This window comes from Daktulosphaira vitifoliae, unplaced genomic scaffold (assembly GCF_025091365.1).
Source record: "Daktulosphaira vitifoliae isolate Bord-2020 unplaced genomic scaffold, ASM2509136v1 Scaffold_4, whole genome shotgun sequence".
Lineage (NCBI taxonomy): Eukaryota > Metazoa > Arthropoda > Insecta > Hemiptera > Phylloxeridae > Daktulosphaira > Daktulosphaira vitifoliae.
The window spans coordinates 19,372,393-19,400,304 of NW_026099575.1; the positions used below are offsets into that span (position 1 = coordinate 19,372,393).

The window sequence follows — 27,912 nt, forward strand, 5'->3', positions numbered from 1 at the left end:
TTTGTATTTTAAGAACGCATTGACACAATTAATGTAGGTCAATTATTTTTAACTTAATTAAATTTTCATGGAGACTAAAGTAAAATTTTAATTCTTCAAAATGTTAAATTTTTCTTCAGCATCGCTAATTTTGAGAAGAGAGTACGTTAAATTTTGAGTCATCTTGATTACATTTATGGATATTGTTTAGGAACTGTATCAAATATTTATCATGCTAAATTTTTTTGTTAGGATCACCAGGAGCATGAAGTTAGAGGCCGGTTGAACTATTGTGGATTAATGTAATATCAAAATTAATTTTCCAGTGAGTGTTCTATGTTAAATGAATGTTAAACAATGTTTCATTTGATTTTTAAACGATTGTGTAATGTTATAAATTGTAGTAAATTTTCTAGTCTTATTTTATATGTCTACTATGTTATACGATTTTATGTTTCTTTTTAATTATAAAGTTATAATTTAAGATGATATATTACACAAGCAACATTTTTCTGATTTCTCATTTTAAGCTGTGTTTATATAATGTATTGAACCACGATAAACATTATTTAATGTTTCTGCTATCGTTGAAAATTTTGTCTCCTCTTCATATTGCCGCTTCCCTGTCTAGAAATTCTCCCCTCATTCAACTTGATAGTGTTAATCACGCAAACGCGAAATGTCGGCCAAGTTCGGAACACATTACCCAAACGCCTCGTGAAAACACAGTTTGTTTTTCGTAACGTATCCGTATACACATACAAACAATAAGTAACAGGCCGGCATATAAATTTAACATTTGGCATACGTGAATCTGTACGATCTGTGTTATCGATGATGTCTTGAATGCTTCCACTTTTAGATCAACACTAGGAATAAAAATCGGTACATTAAATTTTTATATTTTATTTGTGTACCTGTGTTCCAGTGTAAACAATTTTTTTTTTATAAAAAAATATATTAGTATAATTTTTCTAAAAATGAATTCTCCAGTAATAATTTCCGTAGAAAGAAAAAGAACTTCCGGTAAAATAGAGATAAACAAATATAACAATCATCGTTAAGAAACTCAATAAATAGAACTATAAGAGATCATCTTTTCTTAAACTATGTACGGTTTCACGGCGTATAAATTGCATACAGTTACGCCAAATCCATGTAAGTACTGAATTGAAATAACCACAAATTTTATAATTTATAAGAATTTTTAGAAGTTTTAAACAATCTATATTAATAAAACTAGGTGTTCATCAAGGTGGATAGCTATTTTGTTATAAAATTTCTGTAGCTTTACATTTAAAGGGAAAATTTTAGATTTTAAAAATTACAACTAAGTAAACAAAATTTACTTCTGATCATTTTTATTTTTATAGCTTCGATTAGTAGTTGAGAAGTTATTAGCTTTATTTATAGGCTTTAGCATTTTTATTGGCGTAATTTGGAGAGTCTAGAGGAGGCTTATCCTTCTATTCTGTTGCAGCCCTCTTAAAAACAAATCATGAAAATTGCGTGTAAATTTATATAGAAATATTTTTAAGAAGGAAAGAAATTAAGTTAGATTCCTCAAACATTTTGTTCAAATTTCGTCTGTTTACTCTCGTGTTTTTTTTTTTGGTATTTTGCTTAATGATACGTCAAAATATTGCAAAACGTATCTAGTTAATCTATCAACGCTATAATCTCCCAAAAATTGTTATGAAACAAACAGTTAATGATGATATTTTTATTATTTTTACTTTATATTGAAATACATTTTTAAAAACAGGATGGTTTAAACGGAAATTTTTATTAATTAAACTTTAGACGTTAAACTTGCCGATTTGCTTTACTTTAAAAAAATTCAATACTAATCAAAATGCTTAAAAATTATACCAAAATGATTTTCTTTTCAATTTTTATAAAAAATGATATTTAGTGGTTTTTAATTTTTGTATAAGATAACTTTTGTTGAAATAAATTGAAATGAGATACAATATTCACTTTATCGGCATACTCAAACAAGTGAATAATTTTTAATTTTTAAAATGGCTGCTTTAACTTATTATTACTGTTTAATATAAAATTAACTCCAATAGCAAAATTTACAATTTAAGATCACTGTACAATATTAAAATATGTTGGGAACACAATACTTTATACTACTATGTGCTCCTAAATTTAAGCTATCCGCTTTGCCTTTTTTCTAACTTATACAGCCTTAGTAAATTCGAGTAATTGATAATGAAATTTTATCTATTTATAATAATACATATAATCGAAACTCTAAGTTCAAAAAATATTTTTTATTGCATCAAATTCATAAAGAAGTTACTTTCAATGTATGCATTTTTACTGAAATTGTCCTTTCATTCATTAAATTTGGAGATTTTTGCCCATTTAGATTTCTTTGTATCTAGAAACATTATAATTATTATTTGTAATTAGACATAGCAAAAGATTTTAAATTATATCTATCTCGATAGTAAAAAATAATGCATATTTAAATCATCAGAAATAACGTTTATTAAATATGTTTATATTTTCAGTATTTTTTAATGTTACTGTTTAGTACAATAAAAAAGGTTATTGAAGTTTTTCTTAGTGAACTAATGACATTTGAAAGGGCACTCACACCTCATATTTCGAACACAACTTTTTTTAGCCCAAGACAAATGTAATAAAAATTTTCTATATTGTACCTGTATCTATGTTTAAACAAATAATAAAGTAAGTTTAAAATTTGATTTAACATAACATTTATTTTGTAATTTTAACTTAATAGTCCCATTCATATATTACTCAAATAAATTTAACATAAGTAATATTAAAAAAAAAAAATCAATACAGTAAATTAATTAGTCTTAAAAAGTAACGTTCAAAAGTACAAAATTAATTTTCTTTATTTTACATAATATATAAATTTAAATATATTTTATTTGTGCGTATTATTTGTAAACTTCCAAAATTTATAATTTAAACAGTAAAACAAAAATCTTATCTTAAAGTATCATCTTTGTCTCTCTTATTATAGAAAAAAATATCAATATATTTATATAATTCTAGATTATAAGCGTATTTCATGACTCGTATTTCGTGCCGGATCCAAGAGTTGGTCAACTGGAAAACTTTTTTTAGACCCTGCGTGTAATTAGGGCCTAACGTTTATCAGAAGATTTATACTTAATAGAATATTGTTTTACATTTAACCAAGGTTGTTACGTTTTAAATACTGCTTGTTTAAAACACCAAAACTTCAAAATTTACATTGATCTTATGGGACGTTCTAAATTTTTTACTTATGTTTTAAACAAATTTTTTTTTTAAACATTGTTTTTAACAACCCTGCCCTGCATTTGACAAAATAATTTAGGATGAACATTGCTGTATAAATTAAATTTTAAGTATTTGAATATTATTCATATTTATATAAGGTTACAGTACTTAAGTATTTTAAAAATTTACATTTGTCATTTGTGAATATAAAGTTTTTTAAATACTTAAATTTGTGTCATAGTTATTTTGAAGCTCTATGTATGACATAATTCTGCAAACATGGGAAAAGTGTTTATAAAATTAAGCATGAGTATGTTATTAACAAGTTCTTTAAAAGTAACTTACAAACGCTGGTTTAAAAATCTTCTACAATTTTAAAATTTTATAAAAAGTAAAAAATGTTAGCTGATTTAATTTTTTCAAGTAAGCAGTCGCTCATGTACGTTTATATTGTTTTAATTTTAGAAGTTAGATAGTGAAACAATTTTTTTTTATATATACAAGTTGATTTATTAACAATGCCTCATGCAATATCTTTAAAAGTATAAATCGTAATACTATTTTTTATTTTCAGAATTTAATAGTATTGTATGTTCTATAATATTAAAAATAAATTTAGTCCTATCTCCCTATCACCCTTTTAAAATATTATCTTTAAATGGAAAAACACACATGTTGTGTAATTTATAAAAAAAAGTGGGAGCTAAATTAATTTTTTTCCCTTCCTAAATTTTGTTAGCATAAAAATACATTTAATTCTTAAATGTTGTGGGAAGGAAGCATCTTTTTCATATTTATGCCTATGCATTAATAATAAACAAACATTTTTTGATATAGAATGTTGGAAAATATTAAATTTTTTAATAAAAAGTTTAAAGAAGAAACGCGGATCTGTCTATTTTCATCTTTAGGATGAAAGGAAATACTTTGAAATTGTTTTGTTTTTACCTAAAAATACTAAATTATTACAACTTATTTTGGTTGGAATTCATTGGTTGGTAAATAAATGTTTATTTTTGAACAAATTAAAAATATGTATGATTTTGCTTTAAAATGTGAAGCTTTTGCCAATAGATGTAATTAAGATTTTTCTTAAAAAATGTTTAGTATACTTTACTAAATCTGTAATTGTAGGTTTTAAAAAATATGGGGTCTCATGAAAGTGTTATGATATAAACATAAAAACTAGGTACGAAAATATCGTTTTTGTTGTACCTACGATTCTATTATAAACAATATTAACAGAAATATAGATCCGAGTCTGCATAGAATAGCAGTAAAAATAAAACTGGAAATCAAATATAGCAGTAAAATAATTTATGAATTTATAATAAATTATATAATAATAGCTCTTAAAAATTTGACAAATCAGTTTATTTTTGTTAAGTTAAGAAAATTGATTTTTTTTTGTAAATTTTATGAAACAAATAGATCTTTTGTGTTTCCATTTAATTGAAAAAATTAATTTATAACATAAATTAATCGAATTGGTTGTGAAAGTTCTAATAAAAGAGAACATCGAAAAAATAGCAAACTATCCGTATAAATAATTTATACTGATAGTTCATGGTCAAGTGAGGGCCAAGGTTTTGTTTAAAACCAGGCTGATTAAAATTACATTAGCGGCTGTCAACTGCAGTCAAATTACCTGTCTTGATAGTTTACAAAATTATATATGGCAATTAAATAGATTGATTTTCGTTGCTTCTTTCTCACTCTATATGTATTTACATAAAACCTATTACATTCAAGATAAATACATGATCTATATGAAACATTACACAGGGATATTAATATTATACAATATCTATTTTTTTAATCTATAGTTTATTTAAAAATCAATTGAAAAAGTTTATTGCCAATAATAATACATCAGTGTGATAAAAAAATATGATTTGGATTCTGTACATTTACATATTTTCAGTTGTGAATGTTTTAAGTTGAAATTAACAAATTAATAAGCCTTTAGTACAGTTTAAATATGCATAGAAACTTATTAAAAATGTAAAGTTATTGTATCTCTAAGTGTCGGTTATAATTTCTAAAAGTATTAAATATTTCAGGTCGTTCTGCAGCATTCGATTCTAACAGAAAAACATCTACCACCATTCATTTTAATTCAAAAATTCCATTAAATGGTGGAGCTGATCATGGTTATAGATCAAAAGAAGTGAGTATTATAAATAAAAATTTCAATTCATTCTTTCATATATCAATAATTTTATATACATTTATCAATAAAACTAGAACATATCTCGAAAATTACTCCCTGATTAAAAAATATATATATATATTTTTATAAATGTCATTAATATTCTAGTATTTGTGAATATTAAAACAAAATCTTACATAATTAAATAAATAAAAAAAAAAATTATTAAAAGATTGTAATTTTGGAATATAATGTGCCTGGATAGGCAAGGGAAAATATGTTGTAAGGAAAAGGAAAAGATACATATTTTTCATTGGTAACAATTTGTTCCAAACAAACTATAGAGAGTTATAGAAGTCTAAGAATGTTTTGTCCCATGATATATAAGCATGTATCCTATTTTAAGGGGAAATATTGTAATTGTAGTATAATTACAATTCTTTTAACTTCGATGCGACGCTAAGAAGGTATTAATTATTTTACAATGTGTTTTTTTTGTGTCTCCTATTGTACCCATTCGTGTTTTCTATAAGCAACTACTGTATCAATTTGTCTCGACTATACATCGCAAGATCACAAATCGTATATAGTTTAACTTATCGAAATTTTCTTAATCCCCTCAAATAAGGTAAATTCTCTAAAAAATTACAATTATTCAAATCGGCAAATTTACCAAAACTTTTTCAAAAATAAATAAATCAAACCAAAATGAGGTTCTAACAATTTTTTTTTGAATCTCATTATCTTATTTTTGAAAATCAGATAAAAGGTCACTGTTCTTAGAAATGGGAGACAAAAATAACTTTTGTATTTCAAATGAACTTTTTCAACGTAATTAAAATGATCCAAAAATACTGCATTCATTAAACATATGTTAAATTAAATTTTATGTAATACACTACAAGTTCGAAAAATTTGAATCCACTTATTTTTAATGTGTAAACGGCTCTCAAAGTTAAACAAAAAATGATATTTTTATATAAAATTCACTGTGTTTTGTATTGTTATTTTTTCTAATTTAATTTTTTTTCGATTATTAGTGATATTTAATTTTGTTCAAAAATCATGATTAAATAACGAATCTCAGAATTATTGAATTTTCTTTATCAGAATCGTATCGAATTGTCGTTTTTGACACTTTTAGTGCTTTTAATCACTGTCAGATTTTAGTCAATAATGAGGCCTACTATACCAGGACTGATGGTGCTGATTTTTTTTATGAACGTTATTATGAATATGTTCATTTTGACAAAAAAAAAAAACGTAAATGTAAATGAGTTCAATTTATAAGAAACGTTCCACAAACTGAATGGTATTAATTTAATAATAATTTATATAACTATGAATTTGGGTAAATTACTGATTATTAATATTTCAATCTTTATAATATCACTTGTATTAGCAGAACTGTAGAAAATTTTTTTTTTTTATCTTTGTCCTTGTGTGCTTATATATCTTCATTTCCCAAGACGGCCTTTAGGGAAAATTTTTGTTTCGCGTGGATAAAAATGTCATTTTATACTATACTACTCGTATCATAATTGCTACTCATATTACAAAGGTTTGCTGACTACGTGCCCTTTGGGTATACAGTGTTGATATTTTCACGTCTTCCACCACACCATGTAACATAGAGTTTTATATCTGTCTTTTGAAACTATTCTTTTTGGCTTAATATAAATTATTTTGTCCTTCTAAATTTATACACTTAAAAAAATGTAAAAAATAGATTTCTTTTATGATCACTTCGTATTTTGATTTTTATTTAAAATTAACTAAATCAAATACTGCATTTTTTCTATTATTATTTTTAAAATTATAATTTTATAATAACTTAGAAAAAAATCCAGTACAGTCGAAACTAGGTATAGTAAAAACTAGTCAGAGGCTTATTTATAAAAGACTTTTTATTAGTTCACGTTATCACCAAATATTGATAGAAAATTTTATTTTTAAAGGGATATTAAGCAAAAAAATGTATTATGGAATTAGGAAAAAATTTTCCCTAATTATATTTTATAAATATTATTATAATTTTTTTTGAAGGGGAAACTAAATTGGGATTTACATATGAGTAGTATATAAAAGATATTGATTAAAAAACAAGAATTTATCAACTTTACAATGATATTATAAAAAATGAATTTGTTTTTAAATATTGTATCAAAATAACCGATTTTACTGTACATTGTGTATAATACTAACGCAAGACGGTATGAAAAAACATCATATGAGTCTGTGAAGTTTTTAGCATACCCAGAATATTTGGTCAAATTGTATTTGTGTCTCTTATATTTTTTATTTTTTATAGTCATTTTAAAGGCTATAAAAGTATTATTAATTTAATACAATAACACTTATTTTATCTATATCTTTTAAACATTTTATGAGGTACAAATGTGGTTGTCTAATATTAATGTTTACTTAAATTTGATGAAATATTGTAACAATTGGAAAATTATTTTCATTTGTTAAACATTATTTTTAGATAAATAAAATTTAACATTTATAGTAAAAAAAATTATTCAGGTGACTTAACAAAAAAGTTTCAATAAGTTTTTATTCGTGGAAAACATCTCTTTTTGGAAAGAAAATTATTGTATATATATTATATCTAAGAAAAGCATACTATTTCCTGAGGCCAAATGTGATATTACATGTTATCAAATATAGTGAACAAAGCTCGTATGTTCATGTATTTAGATGTTTTTTATTTTATATTTTCTTGCTTCTTAGGAAAACATGCTAAGTAAGTTACAAATTCATTTCATAAAAATAATAATAAAAATGTGAAATTTGATATTGCATATTTTGGATGTCTGGTCATATTTGGCCTATAGTGTATTTATGGGAGTTATTAGTGTATATTATTTTGCATCAACGAAAGTAAAAAAAAGTGTACTAGACAAATAAATTTTTAAAATTCTTATTATTTTTTGTCTTTTCTGGGTAACATATTCAGAATAATATATTAATATTTTGTAATATACAATATCTTACTATTTTTGCAGTTTATTTCTATTAATTTATGATACTGAGTTTGTTTTATGATTAAGTCATAAAACCCATTTACGTTTAGATTTACGTCTTATGTTATTGTTGAATAATTTAAATAATAACTTTTTGATAATCTTAAATTACAAGCATAGGCGTTAACACGTTAAAAGTTAAATTAATTTAATTTTTAATTTAAATAGTTAATTTTTATCTTTAAGATAACTCAATGTAGGCCAATCATCTTGTAATTTTAACTAAATAAAGAATTAAATTTTTTTAATAAGTTTAGTTTATTTTTAGTTCTTGTAGATAATCAACTATTTAGCATTATGTCGAAATAAATTAATTTTTTCCGAGGAATTTAAAATAATGAATGAATTATACCTCGCGGAGTTACTAGACTTATTATTATATTTATTTTTAGTGTAAGTTGTCTTAATTTCAAGACATAGACAATTATTTTCTATGGTTTTAACAGAATTTATAAATTTATGTTATTTTTAAGTGTTTTCACTAATTTTATTATGAAAATAGATTTCTTTGTAATTTTTATGGTATTTAGTTCAAATTTATATTTCTTTTCCAAAAAAAAAATTCTTTTAATATAGATAACAAAAAATTCTCTTTAATAATTTATTATAAAAAGAGTTCAAATAGTCTTTCAAGTTTATAATCGGCCACTTTCAAACGTATATGTTGAGCTTCAGGTAACTCAAATATGTAAAAATCGAGATTGGATCTATTTAGAATAATAATTTATCAAATATACAATTTTACAACTTTACGATTGTATATTAAAACGCTTTTAAGTTAAATTTAAAAAGGCTAATTTTTAATTTGATGGAAACCTAAGCTAATTTAATGGTAACTTAATTAAAAAAGTTATTATTATTTAAAAATAATAATTAGTAACTTAACTGAGTTTATTATAAAAATATAGTAACTTATAAATTAACTTGTTTTTTTTAAACCAACTTAATTTTACACGTTTAAAAATGACTTGCTCAATCTGCTAAAAAGAAAAAACTGCACAAAATAAATGGTAAAGTTTGAAGAGGCCCAATAAAAATATAAAATATTTTATAATAAATAATTAAATCTATCTTTGGTACTAACTTCTATAAGTTGATTTATATTTTTATCGCATAATTTGGCAAGAAACATTAGTTTTTATCATGAATTTATTATGGCAGCTCCAACACCCACGTGGTATTGATTTTAGTTAAACCCAAAATCGTTTTTAAGAACATACTAATTCTTTTAAATGATCAATATACTATTATGTTTACTGCGGGAAGGAAATATATTTTGAAGTGTCTTTTAACAAGGTCAAAAGACACTTAGTTCAAAATAGCAATAGTGTTAAAAATAATTTAATTTAAACGCTTATTGTTTATTTGCTATTGTTAATAAAAATATGTACCTAATGCTGTTGAATAAATGTATGTTAAAAGAGTATCAGTAACAGGTCTAATCATCTACTACTTTTATGTCTAAAGTGAAAACGTCTACTTATATTTATACAACGACATTTTTTTATTTACGTCTATTATTTATCAAAAAATAAGTACTATAATTAATAATAAAAAAAAAATACAGACTTCTAATTCTTTTTCTAATTCTGTTGCTCGAACGTTAATAACAGTAAATTTAGGTGGATGAGTATGGTGTTTATTTTCTTTATACATAACACAGAAAAATAGCTGTCTACAACATTCAGATAAATATGATAAAATATTTCGACGCCGATTCCAACCGAACTAGCTTCAGATTTTTTTCATCGCAACTAATTTTTAAGATGACTTATAATTAGTAAATATTATTACACAGGGTAGTATTTAAGAGATGCCAGAGATAATTGCCTCTTAGACTCCTCAAGGATAACTCTCGATTATAATATATTAATATTTTAGTGCTGACTATTTAAAAATAGAATATAGAAATAATATTTGAAGGGGTTTATTAGATAATTATATAAATTATATTATTGAGGAGGTGTTTTTTTTATTATTTTTTCATAAATTCTATAGTTAAAAAAACAATAAGTTTAACAAGACTATAACTCTAGAAACGCTGTTATTTCGGTAAGAGAAGGTTTTCCAATCCTTTAATATCTCCACTTGTGCTACTGATTATACCCTTTCGCGGAGAAATCTTAAATATCACAGGGCACTATTTGGGTAGTAAAAGGGATGAAAAATAAAAACAGCTGATGCGTACATTATTAATAATGTTTTTAGGGCACGGTCGTTTAAAAGTGCTGATATTTGCTCACGTTGAATCAAAAACTATGAAAATATACTCTATTACGACTTGTGAGTAAAAGTGGGTAAAAGTTATTACTTTAGTGTTGGAGTTAATGGGTTTGTAATGTACTACAACACATGTCCGAGTAATGTGATATACACTGTACTGTTTTATTTTTATAATTAAACTGATTACTCGACCATTGGTTCATATTATTGGCATTGCTCCTTTGATTATTATGTCGAATTTATCAATCTATGATCCACCAAATATACAATGTATTTGTAACGGTTTAGCATTAAAAATAACGATGATTTCCTCAGTAGCGTCTATTGCATACTAAAAAGTACACTTTGATACAAACACGTTTTATTAAACTTTATGAATATTTTTTCTTGATGAAAAACTATCGATTTTCTTTTTACAGGCTATCAAAGCTGCAGCCTTGACTTCGGCGTCAACATGTCAAAGACGCGGTGGACAAAAACACGTGGCGGCGGTTTACGAAAATGTTTATTCTCGTGGATCATTCCCAAACGATTGTAGTGTAGAAGACCTTGAAGACTATTTAAGTTACAGGTTAGACATTTTAAAAACTTTAAATACGAAAATATTTTACTTAATTCGACTGATTACATAATTATTATGCACTTAAGTTATTTTTACTAGCATTTCAAGGGGTGACTTATTTTTAACATTAATTTATTTTTAATATCGAATTTACTTATCCATAAGGTTGTACGCATAGAAAACGCTAATAATAGAATTAAACCTAAGAACATGTAAATAGTTTTATGTATATACAATTATTGTACTCGAATGATCAATAATTTAACTTATTAAGTAACAATTATTTTTAAGTTCAGTCAGAACGCTTAAGTTACGAATGTGTAGTAAAATTATCATTTTTTACAATTATGTATTCGTTGCGAGTAAAATTTTTATAACGCTATAGAATATTAATCACTTGAAAAGAGTTGTTGTAATTTTAACTAGAAAATTACTTTTGTTCGTAGCACTTTTTTAATTTACCAAAACTCTAAAGCCATTTCCACAAGAGCGATAGCTTCTTAGTAAAAACGGATATATTTGCCATTACTATTACTTTCACGTTTATTGATTGTAATTACTTTGTCGTTATATTTATAACAAACTAATACCCTCTTAAAAATTAACTCAAATGAAGTGTATGAGCTTATTGCGCAGTTTGTAGGCAGTAGAGAACGCAAGGTTTACTGTGAAAGTGACGGAGAATCGATAGGGTTAATATATTTAGCAAATAGTTTACTTCAAGATTAGTACTCAAGTTATTTTTTTCTAAGAAAATTTTTAAATTCATATGAAATAATAAAAGTTAAGTACAGTCGGACCCAGCATAGTGGAGGCATTTTTTAGTAGTTTTATGTTAGATTAGTTTTGATTGATATCTGATGCGTATTAGAATGAAATTAAAAAAAAAGTGTATTATGTACACCAAAAATGTCATGATTATTAACTCAAGATAATATAATTACTCATAATCATAAGACAGCGAAATATATTTCTTTTCAGCTTGGATGCGTAGTTGAGACACTATTGGTTTTATTCCGCAGTTTTTTTTGACAATATACACAATTACTACTACCGGACCGATTTCACTCAAAAGATTACAAAACGTATCTAGTTTAACGTATTTACGTGACTAATACAATTGATTTTAAGATAAAAAATAAAAATTTCTAGGAGTTATCCAGCGTTTAAGCAAAAAATCATACAATGTTCAGTAAAAATGTTTGATTTTATAGTTTTTTGCATAGTTACTGAATATTTGCGTTATTTAAAATTATTTCAAATCAGAGCTTAAAAAATGTTATATATGATTAAATAAAGAAAAACGTTTTTATGATTTTTGGATTTAATGCTCAATTATCTTTAAAAATTGAGATTTACAATAAGTTTTCTTTTTTTATTATAAAGCACAATGTTTTAAGTTTAATTTAATTTAGATTTTTTGAAACATTATAAAAAAATTGAAAAAAAAACATTTATAGGAATTTTATATATTTTGCTTAATAATTGTATAAAAAAAAAAAGTATGTCGTCGGTAAAATTAACGTCTAAAGTATTATCAACAAAATGTTCGTAATGATTCGTTCAGTTTCCAATAATTTATTTCAATATAAAGTGAAGACTTAAAATATCAACATTGACTGTTTTATAACGACTATAACATTTTTGGACATTTCTCTTAACACGGGAATTTAGAGGAATTTTTCAAAATTATGTCTCCGATATCTTCAACTAGAGACGTTTTGTTTTAAAGTATCGTTGAACAAAATCGGTATAGTAGGAACTAAATAATCGTGTATACTGACACAGACAAAAAAAAACACAACTAATAATTTCTCAGCTAGGCATCGCAGCTAAAATTAATATTACTTTTACGATACCTCGTAGTATCATAAGCAAAGATCTAGACGAGACTCAAACGGCGTATCATTAGTAAATCCCTAATGGCTCAGCTTCTTCAAAAAAGTATATGATTTTCATAGTGTTGTTAATTTTTATAATAAATACTGATCAGTTCAATATACTCCATGTTTTTTTTTTTTGTTCTCGTAACTGACTTATCACCAAGTTTAGTCAAACTATTATACGTCCTAATATCGATATCCGCGACTTGATCCAACTACGCTTAATTTTTGACTTCACACAACGTCAAAAAACGCATAATGATATTTCAATCTCACAATTAAAAAATATTACAAAATATCGATCAAAGAGTTTTACAAAAGATGAAACATTCCACTTATGTTTAAACTGGAATAAAAATCAAAAAATAAGTACTTAATTAGTTTTATGATTACGCATAAAAAAAACACCTGAGTTTTTTTGTCCGGTCAAGAACAAAAATTGTAGTTGTGAATAATAAATAATTAGAACTCTAGTAAAAGTATCGTTGGCACATCTNAAGTACTTAATTAGTTTTATGATTACGCATAAAAAAAACACCTGAGTTTTTTTTGTCCGGTCAAGAACAAAAATTGTAGTTGTGAATAATAAATAATTAGAACTCTAGTAAAAGTATCGTTGGCACATCTACTGTTTTTCATTATAATACTATTTGGCGTTTATTTTTATACAAACCTGGTCACCATAATGTTACCCCTCATTCAGTTGTCCACAGCTGACCTTGGTTACGTCGACCTTGCGTGAGGTTGATGTGACGGCATAGGTTGACGTGTGTATTATTCTTGCGACACGACGTGAGTAGCTTTCGGAAGTTGAGATGAGACGCATCGCAGGCACAGACATTCAGGTTGCTCTGAGCGATTATTCCTACAGCTCAAACGTCAAGTCGTGATATATCTGAACGCTTATACGATAACAACTTTGTACATATATATATATATATAAACGTATAATGTGTAGAAGAGTCTTTCTTGTCATACGGTAGAACGCATCAACCCAAGTGTATTATAATTAGACACACACCAACTCGAGTGCACCCGTTCGAACGCGCACCGTGCAAATTCATAATAAAGACACCGCACTTTAGTTTGAAACGATGTCCTCCTAAACTCTACACTATCGATATCGTTATATTTTTTTAATTTTACAAGTGCTCTATTTTTACTGTTAAAAGGCGATACTCAGCAAACGAATGTAGTTTGGATGCGGTGCGAAAAGTTGGCGGTACGACGGCCACGGTAACTTTCGACTCGCCTCCATATGACAAAAGACTGGCAGAGAGCATACATAACTTAAATCAAAATTTTCCTGAGATCACCATATATGACACACCACCGAATCGAATTGCCAGTGAGTGATTTATGATATTATTAAATATTAATTTATTATAAATCTATTTAGTTAGACCTAATTAATTAAGTTTTCAAAATCTTAATAATAAATATTATGCACAGAAAGTTTTCATTTTATTAATTTCATTGAGTAATACAAATAACATTTTCTGTTCACTTCATGATATTTAAATTTTATTGATGAAATATACAAAGCCAATTTTAGAATAGAAGAACTATTTTATCAAAAATAAATTTATTGCGAAATTTCTTACCTATTATCATACTTTAATTTCAAAAAATAATTTTGCTTGTATACATTTGAAAATAATATTTTATTTAATAGGTTATATTTGTGTTGGTCGACCCCAAGTATTTAGGATAAAGGCGAGGACAAATTTTTGTGCACACATTTTTAATGAAAATTCTGTAAATTACTCTTTGATAATAATCAAGTTTGAATAAAAATTTATGAGAGAACTTAATTGTTTTACTTTTTTAGAGTTTAGAATTGTACTAACTACATAAAACTGTGTATAATGGTTTATTTGTATGAATAATTTTTTTTTTTGGACATTTTCCAACTAGTAGTTGAGGTATCTATTCTTTCGGCGTGTGACAACTTTTTAGCATTCTTTTAAACAATTGTAAACAGATTAAATATATACCAATAAAAACACGTGGTATAATGTTCTATAAAAATAACATAAGCTTTTTGCCTCAATAATAAATAATAATTTAATTAAAGAAGTTTGTAAATTTAATTTTAAATCATTGTGTTAATCAAGAATCAATAATATAGCCACATGGAAAATAGGTCATTTTGCTAATGGTATAATAATAAGTTCGAATTTATTTGAACCAAATTAATAACTGTGGGAACAAAAATAATTAAAATTAATTGTATAATTGATTATGTAAGATGAAAAGGCTAAGCTATTACTAGATTATAATTTAGAAATCAAGTTTGTTTTCATTAAGGCATATAACGAGAATATTTTATCTTGTAAAACTTTAAACTTATAACTAAACTAAATGTTTAGTTTGCAAACTTTAAGTTATTTTTATTTTTTAATTCCAGTTAGGAAGATTAATTTAATTATTGTTTTATTTAAAGGCAAATGTATAAATTATAATTTAATACAATTTTTGTGCAATTTTTAGATTAAAAATTTTATTTTAAATATTTCTGATAGTTTTAATGCTATTCGTAGATTACGGTGACTAGTTCATAATCAATACACCATTTAAACAAAAAAAATATTTTAAATCTACACTTGTTTGTATTTTTCAATTAAAAACAAGTAATTTCATCTGGAAATTTTTGTACGTCAATATATGTTTCGAGTATACTTAACAGTGGTAATAACATTCATATTTTTTGTTGTTATTAAAAACTAATATTAAATTTTTAAAAATAAAATAAATAAATGTTGTTATTAAACAAACTAAAATGGTAAAAATGTTCTAAGCTTTTAAATGTGAAGTTAAAAGGTTAATCAGAAGTTAGAACCAGAAAAAATATCATGTTGATACAATTTAGTTATTTTTTTATATGTGTTTAATAAAAATGGAATATGTATATGTATATATATGTATAAACTCCGTTAGATTAACTCTAGATACATCTCAAATGGAGTAATTCTATAGCCTTTCTGGTTTTTATCGCGTATTAATGAAATTATATTTTTAACATTCGTGTAGCACACACAGATATTGTTTACTTGGCCTGCATTCTCTTATGTATCTCTTCTAGACGCCTTTCTATTATGTTAGAAATAGAATGAAAATATATTTTAAAATTGCTTTTTGACTCTTACATAATATAACACGCAAGCCGTGAAAAGGTTTCCTTTTATTTGAGCTAAGGCCATGCGACTTTATTATATTATATGCATAGGCACATACAAGCTGTCTTCTAAGCCGTTTCAACTTGAACACAATTAAGTTCATTAATCAGTAAACACAAGTGCGATAACACGATTTGAATTTATTAATTAATGATTCTATAGTACTAAATTACAATCTATTTATCAATAATAATTATTATAGCAAGAAAACATCATATATATTAATTAAAAGAAAAATCAGTACTAAGTTTATGTATTTATAAAGTAAATATTCTAACTATTAATTTACTAAACAAAACACATATTTTAAATGTTTTGAATAATAAAAAAAGTTTTAAATTTAATTTTTTTATTGTTATTAATTTTTTCTTTTTCAGATTGAAATTAGTAGTTTTATAAATAAACTTTTATTATTCAGTGTTTAATAATTGAACTAACCATTATCATTTAGAGATTTTTAAAAATATTTAATATTTCTTTTTTAGCGATGAAAGTATTATTTTAGGTTTAATTCGAAAATATCTTAAAAAATAAAAATTACGCCGCAATGTATATATTACAGCATTAAAATGTTCATTTTTTGTTAAAAATTAAAACCCTAATAATGTTTTGGGTAATATGATAGTTCATTTTAATGGCATGTGAGAAACTGGATATTAGTGAGCCGTATATTATTCATGCAATTATGATAGACTTATATATGAAATAATATCCACTGGAAGGGATAAACTGATTTAACATGGAGGTATAATTCACAATGCCATCCCTTGTTTTAGCTTCGATGCGAAGCTGAAAAGGTATTAATTTTACTATGATGTGTTTATTTTTTTTTTCGGATTATGTTAAGCTTTTATACCATTTTTTCCTTGTTATTTTTCGCGTAATAAAAAACGGCATTGTTATAAATTTGTGTCATTAAATAATTTTTTTTCCAAAATAATTAGTTTTATTAAATTGATAGTTATAATTATCCGAAAATTTTAATTTTTGTTGTTATTTATATTTGTATAATTATTTACTACGTATGTGGTTTATATCCATAGACATGACACCAGATGTCCCAGATCCACGAGTTCGGTCACCTCCTAAATTTGGACTAGTAGATACAGATGACCCAGCTGAATGCATAAGGAATATTTTGAAAGCTGCGCGTGACATGAACCTGGAAACTGTGGCAAATACATTAGCCAGTCACGACGAAGAGTTCTTCAAAAACAATATAAATGATACTGATTCAACAGGCAGAGTGAGTTATGACAGTGTCAGAATATTCTAAATTTTTTTCTATTTACAAAACAATAAGAAAAAGAAATGACCATCGCCAATTTTTATTTCAATGAACAACACATTTGTCACACGTGTAAGCAAAAACGTGTCATATGTTTTTGATTGTGTGTAGGAGGGATTTACAGTGTAGTAATAAAAAACAATTTATGATGTTTCCGTGACGATGGTTAAATTGAACTTTTTCACTTTCTAGTTCGGTGAGTTATTGTGGTACTGTGTAGTATTTTGAAATCCATGGGGCATTGATTCCGGTTTAGGATAAGATAGCTTTTGGATTCTGATGTTATATCGAATCATAAAAATTCTTTTGTCCTCAACTAACGACGTGGAAATCATCTTTAATGTTTTAAGAAATAAAGGAAACCCCTAAAGTGCTGTTGAACATAAATTGAGATTATAAAAAATAAACTAAAATTTTGATGCTTAATTCCTCAATTTCGTTATTATGCTTAAATAATAAGCTATTTGAATATGAATATCTATATTTTTACAAAAATACTATGTCAAATATTTAGGAAATTCTTTCATAATTAAATATATAATTTCAAAAAGTAATTACTGATACAGTTATACAATTGATATGTGTAAGTCTAAACTTTTCACATTTATCAACTTTAAGAGTTGTAGTTAGATAACCAAAATAAAACAAATTTTAAACACTTTTTTCATTTTAAAATTAATTTTAGTGTGAAAGTATTCGGACATTTTAGAGGGCATTACAACGATTATTAACTTATTCTTTAAACATATGAAGTTTTAGGTTTTTCTAAAAATAAAAAGATGGCATAGTCGATTGACTTTAAATATCTTTAATGGTGTTATACAGAGGATTCATGATTGTACTCATATGACGTAGCCTCATAATTTTGTTATATTATATAAACATTGTTAGATTAAAAACAAATTACCTCATTATTTCATCTATTGTATATCGTTGATATTTACAAGTGTTTTGTATATATAAGCAAGAAATTGTTGGACAATTCAACATAATAATTTGGGTGATTCGGTAGAGAAAGAAACTATTAGAGTCTAACAGTAAGGCTTGAATAATGTAATCCCACTTAAAATGTTCAGTAATTATGACACATGTCACCATGAAAACACGTACTACTATGAAAAACATATTTATTTAATGTTTAATTGAAAAATTCATGCAATTATTCTTACCAATATTTTTGTTTTAATTCATATTGCATAGTATTTTATTTATTGTTTACACGGTAAATACAACACTTAAGCTTTACGTAAAAATAAAAACATTTTATAAAATTAATTTTACTGCCAATTTGGATGTATTCCCATTTTCTATCCTATGTTTTTTATCATAAAAACACACATGTACGCAAATCACCTATAGATAAATACGTTAATTAATTATTTTAATACGTTGTAACTTAAATATGCTTACTTGTTTTTTTAAATTATTTTAGTTTTAAATTTTAAAAAGTTTTAGGGTTTAATAACTTTTATTAAAAACTTAAGTTTTAGTTATTTTATTTAAATTAATATTAATTTTTCTACTTCTTATAATCGTTGTACTATTATATTGATTTAGTAAATTTATGATATATATAATAAAAGTTCTTTTAGAATTTCATCATTTTTAATATCATAAATGCATTTAAATACTTTGGAAAAATATAAAAAATGTCTAAAATAAACTGCAGATGATCATGACTTGCTATCTAATTTTCAGAAATGTTAAGACTAGAGTTAATATTTTGTATGTAATAACAATAAAAACAGTTACTGAATATTTTTTAAAACATGCAAACATTTTATTTGCTATATTTACAGACATTGCTCAGCTATTTGGCTTCTAGTGGTAGTGTAGATTTAATTGAAGAACTTTTTAAAGTGCTTGATCTGGATTACAATAAACCAGATAATGAGGGAAACACACCATTACACTTTGCATCACAAGCGGGTAAGATATTTTAATATTTATGTATCTGTATTAGTTTTAGAATATTCAAATTGTTTTATATTGAAGTCTTAAATGCAAATTTGTTTCTACTTAATATACAGCAAGTAGTTGGTACGTTATCCTAGGTAATATCTAGATAAACCTTCATGGTGCCATTAAATATTAGTTTGGGAAAAATGTATGATGCTTTAAATTTATGGGATTTTTATTGGACTGTAATTCAATTTTGTTTTTCAATGAAAAACAATTACGTTATTTTTATTATATTCACAACAAGAACTATTTCAAAATGTTATGCATGAATTGTAAAATTGACAACGGAATATTTTTTAATATGATCGTAAAATTTATTTTATTTAAAATATACTCTAGATTTTCCGACTTATTAAATTATACTGAATGAGAAGTTAATATTCGCCCATGATTTTGTTTAGATTTCTTGTTGTTTTCTATTTAATTGTAACATTGTAATGCAAGTGATGCAAATTATTTTAATTAAATAACAGTATGAAAATATCAAAATTCATCGTTGTATAGAATGTCTGTTTGTACACTTTAGCTATCCTTCGTATACTAAAATCGTTTATATAAGAAAGTTCATATAATGTCAATTATTGTTGGAAAACTCGTTCACTAAATTGTGGAGATAGAGTTAGTAAAAGAAATATAATTAATTAGAGTTATTCAATACATACTTAAAATATATTAATTGCATAAAAATTGAACTCTAGATCTTTACTATTTTATTATAATATAAAAGTTACTCTTTAAAAATAAGATCTTTGAGATTCAAGTGAGAAAATCCTATATAATGTTTGAAAAGTGACAAAAGTTTTCCACAAGAGTGTTTTTAGCAAAATTCAAATTGCCTCTAACAGCGCATTTATTGCTGTCTAGAAATTCATACTACTTCAGTGGCTAGAGAAATAATCAGAAATACTCAAATGATGTATGTGTACCAATGTATTAATACATAAACATGTATCCTCTCATTTATCTAAATAGATAAATGAGAGAATAATAAACAACTCATACAGTACATGCCATTTCCGCGTCAAGTCCTTCAAATCCCAATACTATTTTTTAAGATAATTAGAATATTATATGATGCTAGCGATTGCATTAATCCAGACATTTCCAGGTCATTCAGAGATCGTCTGTTTGTTGTTGAACAGCTGTCTGCAGCTAGAGATTGATGCCCGCAACTGCTTAGGTTTCACGCCGTTAATGAAGGCTGCCCTTCAGGGACGTACCAAATGTGCCAAGTTCCTACTTTACGCAGGTAAAACACATATAAAATTGTTCCAACGTCACTTTTCATTAAGTTACATGTTAATTAAATTTCAAAACGCGTTTTTATTCTTGGTAGAGAACTATAATATGATTGCAATGTAGCCGGCAGCTTTACAGGCTAAGAATCTACCAAAATCATAGATGTGATAAAATAATAATTGAATAAACTTAGGTATGAGTCCAACATTGAAATGAATAATTTTACTTTATAGCTATGAACAAATGGTGGATAAATATCAAATATTGAACTATTTTTGCATGTGTTTTTAATTGTTACAAAATCATCCAACTAAATTTAATAAATTATAAAAAATATTCATACTTGTTATATTTCACTCTTTAAGAACACTTTTTTAAGTTTATAAAACAACTTTATACGACTTGAATTTTTTTTTATCGAATATATAATATTTTCATTAATCAATATTGAGTAATGACATAGTTTTATTTCCGCGCACAATTTATGACATGGAATTAAAAAAAAAATGTTTTGATTTAAAGTTAAAGTCGAACGTCACTCTAAAATAATTCAATTTATACTTATTTTGAAATAAATGAAGTTCATACATTATTTTATTAAATTTGAATAATTAATCTAATAATTTTTACTCCAATTTTTATGTAATTATCTCATTTATTAAAAATGTATTACTAAATGGCCACTTATTTTATCACTCATACAATTAAATTTTATGATATTGAATTGCAAAATTAGTAAATTCAATAAAATTGTTTGTAACTATCATATACTACAAGTCATATGTGATAGAATAAATGATGTGCACTTTTATCCCAGAATACTTTAAATCATATTATTATTTTATTAATATTGTTATGTTATATTAATGTCAGTATGATTCTCTTCTTAACACTTTTTAACGTAATTTCCTAATGAAACTTATTCCATTATTAATTGTATTATTGACTGGACAACAGAAAAAAATAACAACTTACGAACTAGTATATCTACATTATATATTAATAGCTGGTTAATGTATTAAAAAACCCAAGTATAACATATTTTTGGTAGTTTAAAAAACCTAAAAATTTAGTTGGCAAGGTAATGTCGTGATAAATTGAACTCGCAATGATTTTTAACAATGTTGACACAACGTTTATATCTTCTGTGTAGATTGTAAATATTGGAAACTTTAACTAAATGTTTATTTTCGTAAAAACACGAGTAAATGAAAATTTACTGACAAACAAAATTTTCATCTCGTACACTTATGCAAACTTTTGTTTCAAACCATTTTATTCTTCAAAAATACAAAATATTCTTAACACTGTGCAATAGATTAAAATTATAAAAAATACATAAATAGTTTCTATTATTAATTAAAGTGTCAAAGGTAGTATCAATTAAATATTAAAGCAGATAATTTTAGCTTAAAGTCGAAACGTATGATTATAATCATACGTTTGGTCAGCTATATTTGGCTTAACACTCAGCCGTTTGCGCAGGGTAAATACCTCAGCTATTTCAAATTGTGTTTTAAAAATATTTATATGGGTTATTTCAGTAGCGTAGCCAAGAGACGGTTAAAGGGGCTATAGCCACCCTCCCAATTAAAAAATTATTACTATAAATAGTATGTTTCTTGGCGCTAATATGACCATGCGATAAGCTAAAAAAAAAACAAAAAAGGCCTGGCTAGATTGTTTAGATTGGTAATTTAAGATTTAGTTAAAATGTTTAAACAAATTATTTTGTGAAAAGCTGTGATGCATTGTAAGTTTAGTAAAAAAAAATATTGCACGCTACATTTAAAACTGTAAAAATAAAAAATCAATTTGAAATCTTATTATTTATTTTTTCTTTTACTAAATTTGGTTTGAAATTATACACGTTCACTTTAAATGATTTCAAAGCCTCACAAGGCTAGTTATCTTCTTTTGTTTTATTATTAAACTTTTGTTAACTAATTTACTAAAAAACCAAATGACAATAATTAACATCATTGACCTTCTACATTCATATTTGATTTTACTTATCAACTAACGTAGATATAACATTAGACGTTTAAAACTTATTTTTACTTTGAACATATATGAATATCTTAATTTAAAAAAAAAAATCATAACATTTGCTTTTTTGTTTAATATTTATACAACTGTATAAAAACATCACAAATTTGAAGAACTTTTCATTTTATTTTTATTTAATATAGTCTTTTAGATATTTACAAATTTTTTAATTCCTTTTAGTTATCCTTGAATTTTATTACATAGTTCAATATCACACTACACCGATAATTAATCATTTACTAATCGATAGAACATATAATAAGATTTTAATCATGTTGTTGATGTAAGCCTATATGATACAAACTTTTGTGATTTTATGAATTAATTTTAAATTAGTTTTAATCTATTTTAATTAAAAGAATAGGTTTTAAATAAAAAACAATATAAAATAATAGTATTTGTCAAAGTATTATAATTAATTTAGTAAATGATGAGAAGTATATTATTGACAATTTTATTAGAAAAAGAAAAAATATCAAGTGTATACTTTCAAGCAGGTAAATTATCAAAAAGTTAGCATGACATTCTAGTAAATATCTTATAAAATTTTAATAAATTTCAGCTCTAATAATAAATTTGAATATGAAATAGTAAAAACAAAAGCAAGTTTATAAATAACGAAATTTTTAACTTTCGGTTAAAATTAGTTTAAATTCAAAAAAAATGAATAAATTTACAAGTTTTTTGAAAACAAAAATTTGTTTTCTAAAGATAAAAATTGAAAAACTTATTTAGCTTATGTCAAAAACATTATGTTATAAATGTTTTCAATTTAAAATTAAAATGATAGAAATATTTAATAATATGTTGTAACAAAAATAAACTCTCTAAATTAATTTCATATCTTCTAGATAATTTAAGTATTAACTAATTTAATGTATACATAGACATTTGAGAACCACAATACAATTTTTATTCTTACTATTGACTATTACGCTTACTACTTTATAGTACTGTGTTCTTTGTTTAAAATGAAAGGTCTTCCCGCGCGGACTAAATTTAATTTTTTTCACCCTACGCATTTTATTATAAAATACAATTCCTTTGCAAATAAACGTTGATAGTATATTTCTGTAACACTGGTAACAATTATTCATTTATATATTAATAGATATATTTATGTGTGAGTGTCATTAGATGGAATTTCGGGTAATAATTACATAATATTAATAATGTGATAATAATAATACATTTTTCCATAGTGTATTTTCACTTGGTTACTTTTATAAAATATTTTAGTAGCTATAACAATAATTTTGATTTCTTTAATTAGAGAAGTTAAAATTACATTATTATTAAAAAAAAACATTCTATGATAATTAATGCCATGGATATTTATATTAATCAAAAAAGCTTTCATTATAATACTATTAAAGTATTGATTTACAATTTATTTAAATGCAATGTAACTTTCTGCTTAAAGTTTTAATCGAATTGAACTTTTGAAGTTTGATTTATTGAACTTTAAAATAAATAATTTTTCAGAAGACTATGTATAATATTACAATAAAGTTAATATAAAATTTTTATAAAGTTCTCGAATTAAAAAGATAGAGCTTGATTAGTGGAAATAACTTTATGGCACAAAGTAGGATGTTTACCTATCCTTAACATGTTCTGCGAATAGATGTAAAGGACCATATGTATTTCACTGACATTTATAATTATTGTATCGTTAGATTTATAGTTTTTAAATTCTAAATTGTATTAGTATTTTAAACATCTCAATCTTTAAAACTCAATATCTCAAACAACTATAATTTTTTTAATTCATAGTAAATTAAAATTGATTAAAATGAGCTTTAGAAAATATACATAAATTTTCTAGTTCTAACAGATGCTCTAAATTAAATAATAATAATTTTTTAAATGTACTTTTAAGATTATTATTCAAATTTTGTTTATATGATGAATGTAATACTTGTATACTATTGAAAGTTGTATGTTTTGAACTCAGCTGATTAAACGAAACTAAATTATTTTCCTTTTTATGAACTTTTATATGAACAATAAGTAATATGAATATACAATGACAGACAAATACCTTTTGTTTTCTGTTTGTTTGCACTTGTCTAATTTATTTTTAATTCATTGGCATATTGTGAACTAAGATGTTTCATCTTACCTAAGAACACACCTGAAAAGTTTATATTATTAATAATTCTTTATTTGATTCAAAACTCCAATTTAGTTTTCTATGCGTTTTTTCGTATTGAAAACTTAATAAAATTTAATAACTAACAAAAATAATGTTTCAGCTACTATGTTTTTATTACTATGCAAATCGTTGTCAATGTGTTTATCAATTATGTACTTTTTAATGTTTAGCCATTATTCATTATCATATATCGATTTGTGTTGCTTAAATGTTTTAATAAAAATTGTGTTTCCATTGATCTGTTACTTTTCAATTTGTCATTGATTTGTATAATTTTTTTGGAATGTTCATAGGCGCCTCGCCGACCATGCGGGACACTGGTCGTGGACTACGAGCTGAACAATGGGCTAGATTTTGTGGCCGATACAACTGTGCAGACGCCATAGAAAAATTAGCTCGAAACAGATTGTTGGAACGAACCACCTCTTATGGACGTTGGGGTAGTGATCCCGAATTAGGGCCTCATCTGTTAATTAACGGACGACTAATGCAGCCACCTTCAAGTCTTCAACGATCAGGTTCACAGCGTCACTCGATCAAGTCAAAACTAAAGCGAGCCTTCCGCACATCCTCCAATCCGGACTCGACGGCTAACCAGTATTCCTTGGTGACACAACTAACTGGGGCTGCATTGTGTGCTAGTAGTCCAGCGTTGCCTGTGAATACACGTACTAAACCAATGGTAAAATCGTTGCTCAGACCACTCACAGTGCCAAAGGTTACTATAACCGGACTACAGGATCAACCAAATGCTCCGGTGACTCCACAATCACCAGAGACTCGCTGTAAAAAAAAACATAAGGATAAAAGGCGATGATCGAACTAAAAATTAGAACACTATTGTTATTCCGAGGGAAAATATTTTTTTTACTGAGTATATGATTTGTGCTTGGTTTATACTATACACAGCATATCAAACCTTTCCAGTATTTTGTATAATAAAACAACTTGAACGACACAAAATCGTAGTATACATAGAGAATATTAATTAACTGAAAACAACTTCTTTCTAAACGAGTAAATGCAACTCCATGGTATTCATTTTAATGGCGTTCTTTCTTTTTTTATTTATCATAAAGATTCAAATAACTAAATATGTATTATTTGTTTTGATGATTTTTATTGATTTATTGAAAACAAAACGAACGTGTTTCAGTGTTCGAGACTATATTTATTACTCTTATTGATACTAATGTAATATTTATTGCTCAAAATTTGAGTTAAATTTTGTAATTTTAGCGTAGTATTAGGTTTACACTCCCGGGCATGTTTTCCATTTAGTTGAAAATGTATAAAAACGTAAAGGAAGCGATTTCGCATTTTGTCTCTATTCCAAAATGTACGCGCAGTTATGCATTTAGGTGTTTTTTGTAGGTTCTTTTTCATTTCCACTTTAAAACTTTTAAAAAGTTTTTAAAAACAAAACATTAATTTTTTTTTCAGAAGAATGAGTTTATTTAAATGGTTTTATCCGGGTAAAAATGGTTAGACATTTATTTGATAGTCGTCTGGTCGTTAAAAATAATAACAATAAATAGTTATTATTGTTACTTATATGTATTTATGTATACAATATTTAAATAAAAAGGCGATCATTGTTTGCCTGCTTTTTATTTACAATTTTTTTATTTACTGTTATTAAATTTAACCAAATCTTTTTAAAAGATATAAATGTCTTTTATTATAATTTATTTTGAAGCGCAAGCTTTTTCGAAAACTATCGTTGATTTAGTCTACATTAATTAAATGTCAACCCTTTATTTATTTTTATTTAAAGACTTTACACGTTTTTAAAACAAATGTAAATATTTTTATAATTTTTTTTTTTTTTTTTGAGGAATGAAGTAAAAGATTAACAGTTCTATTATTAATTATTACATTTATATTATTTTGATAAATAGCTGAGATTAAATAATAGTTGATTGATTTATTTATTTCGTTTCAGATGGTTTCATCAAAACGGGGAGAATTTAATCAATAATTGTGGTTTCCTCAGGTTGGGTTTATTTGAATAGAGTTTATATATTAAAATGCGTTTTCAAATAAGACGAGGTGTTTTAGTTTATACTCCATTTAAGTAAAATAATAAGTACTTGTGTCTATACAGTTTTTGCCAGCCACACCATAATCCATTTATGAATTAAATGTAGTCTTGCGCAATTTCAAATATCTAATAATATAAAATGAATAATAATCTCAAATATTTCGTTAATCACTTTTTATTTAAGTGTAGGTGAATATTTTTAATTATAAATAACGTTTCTCGCGAAACATAGTTACAATTAAAATCTTTTGTATTATTATTTTTAGCCGTTCGAAAAGTATGATTAGAGAATTTGTTATATTTTTTAACAAAAACATTTTTTTAAAGTGTACCTGTATTTAATAATTTATAAAAACCTGGGTATAATTTACATTTTTTCATGTTTTTATTACCAAAAGATACTGTGGCGTTTTAAAAAATAATCCAGATCATGACTAAGTGCCATTTAAATAAATTAGGATTTCATGTTGTTCTAATTACTCTTAATTATTATGACATTTAGTATTAATTTAAAGAAATCCGTCAATTTTTATTCATTATAATAACTTTATATAAGTTTTGAAGTAAATTTATATTTTTAGCAATGAATAACGTTGAACAACTGTTTTTTATAAATAATGCTTTTACGCAGTTATTGATTAAAACTTTTGTATACCCGATATTATTTTTACATACTAAATTGACCATAACTAGTAAAAACAGTATATTTTCCAAATGAATGCGTAGGCAAATATTCATTTGTTTTAAATTTATAATGAGCTTTTTGTTATGTGTTGAATTGGAAACAAACTTTTCAGCTTTCTTGTATAACTTTTTTGTTAGCTTTATTTCATATATAATATTAATATATTACATATATAATGTTGTTTTCATAATAAAAACAAACGTATTCTTATCATTTGCATTTTAATTC

The 27,912-nt window shown here is 25.0% G+C and overlaps 1 protein-coding gene across 5 annotated transcripts; it reads left to right on the plus strand.

Moving 5' to 3' along the window:
* The first annotated feature begins 724 nt into the window (after positions 1-724).
* Positions 725-27,897, plus strand: LOC126906018 (uncharacterized). Of its 5 annotated transcripts, none has more exons than XR_007704163.1 (9): positions 725-1,137; positions 5,295-5,401; positions 11,055-11,206; positions 14,253-14,428; positions 17,303-17,505; positions 19,347-19,476; positions 20,618-20,758; positions 25,249-26,439; positions 26,901-27,897. XR_007704163.1 is itself a non-coding variant. In XM_050686237.1 (9 exons), exons 2-9 carry the CDS (start codon positions 1,089-1,091, stop codon positions 25,770-25,772), a joined length of 1,482 nt encoding a protein of 493 aa, XP_050542194.1. In that variant the 5' UTR covers positions 725-864; positions 973-1,088; the 3' UTR covers positions 25,773-27,897. The 5 variants fall into 5 exon arrangements, 4 of the variants coding, with proteins under 4 accessions (XP_050542194.1, XP_050542193.1, XP_050542192.1 ...); XM_050686237.1 differs by having other exon boundaries at positions 725-864; positions 973-1,137; positions 25,249-27,897; XM_050686236.1 differs by having other exon boundaries at positions 725-864; positions 988-1,137; positions 25,249-27,897.
* Positions 27,898-27,912: the final 15 nt, after the last annotated feature.

What these genes read in the sequence shown, in the direction of transcription:
- LOC126906018 (XM_050686235.1), top strand. Translation starts at nt 1,089, where the DNA reads ATGTACGGTTTCACGGCGTATAAATTGCATACAGTTACGCCAAATCCA. An exon ending in ATGGTTATAGATCAAAAGAA is followed by an intron (nt 5,402 to 11,054) that starts GTGAGTATTATA and finishes TTCTTTTTACAG; the next exon opens with GCTATCAAAGCTGCAGCCTT. An exon ending in ACCACCGAATCGAATTGCCA is followed by an intron (nt 14,429 to 17,302) that starts GTGAGTGATTTA and finishes TTATATCCATAG; the next exon opens with ACATGACACCAGATGTCCCA.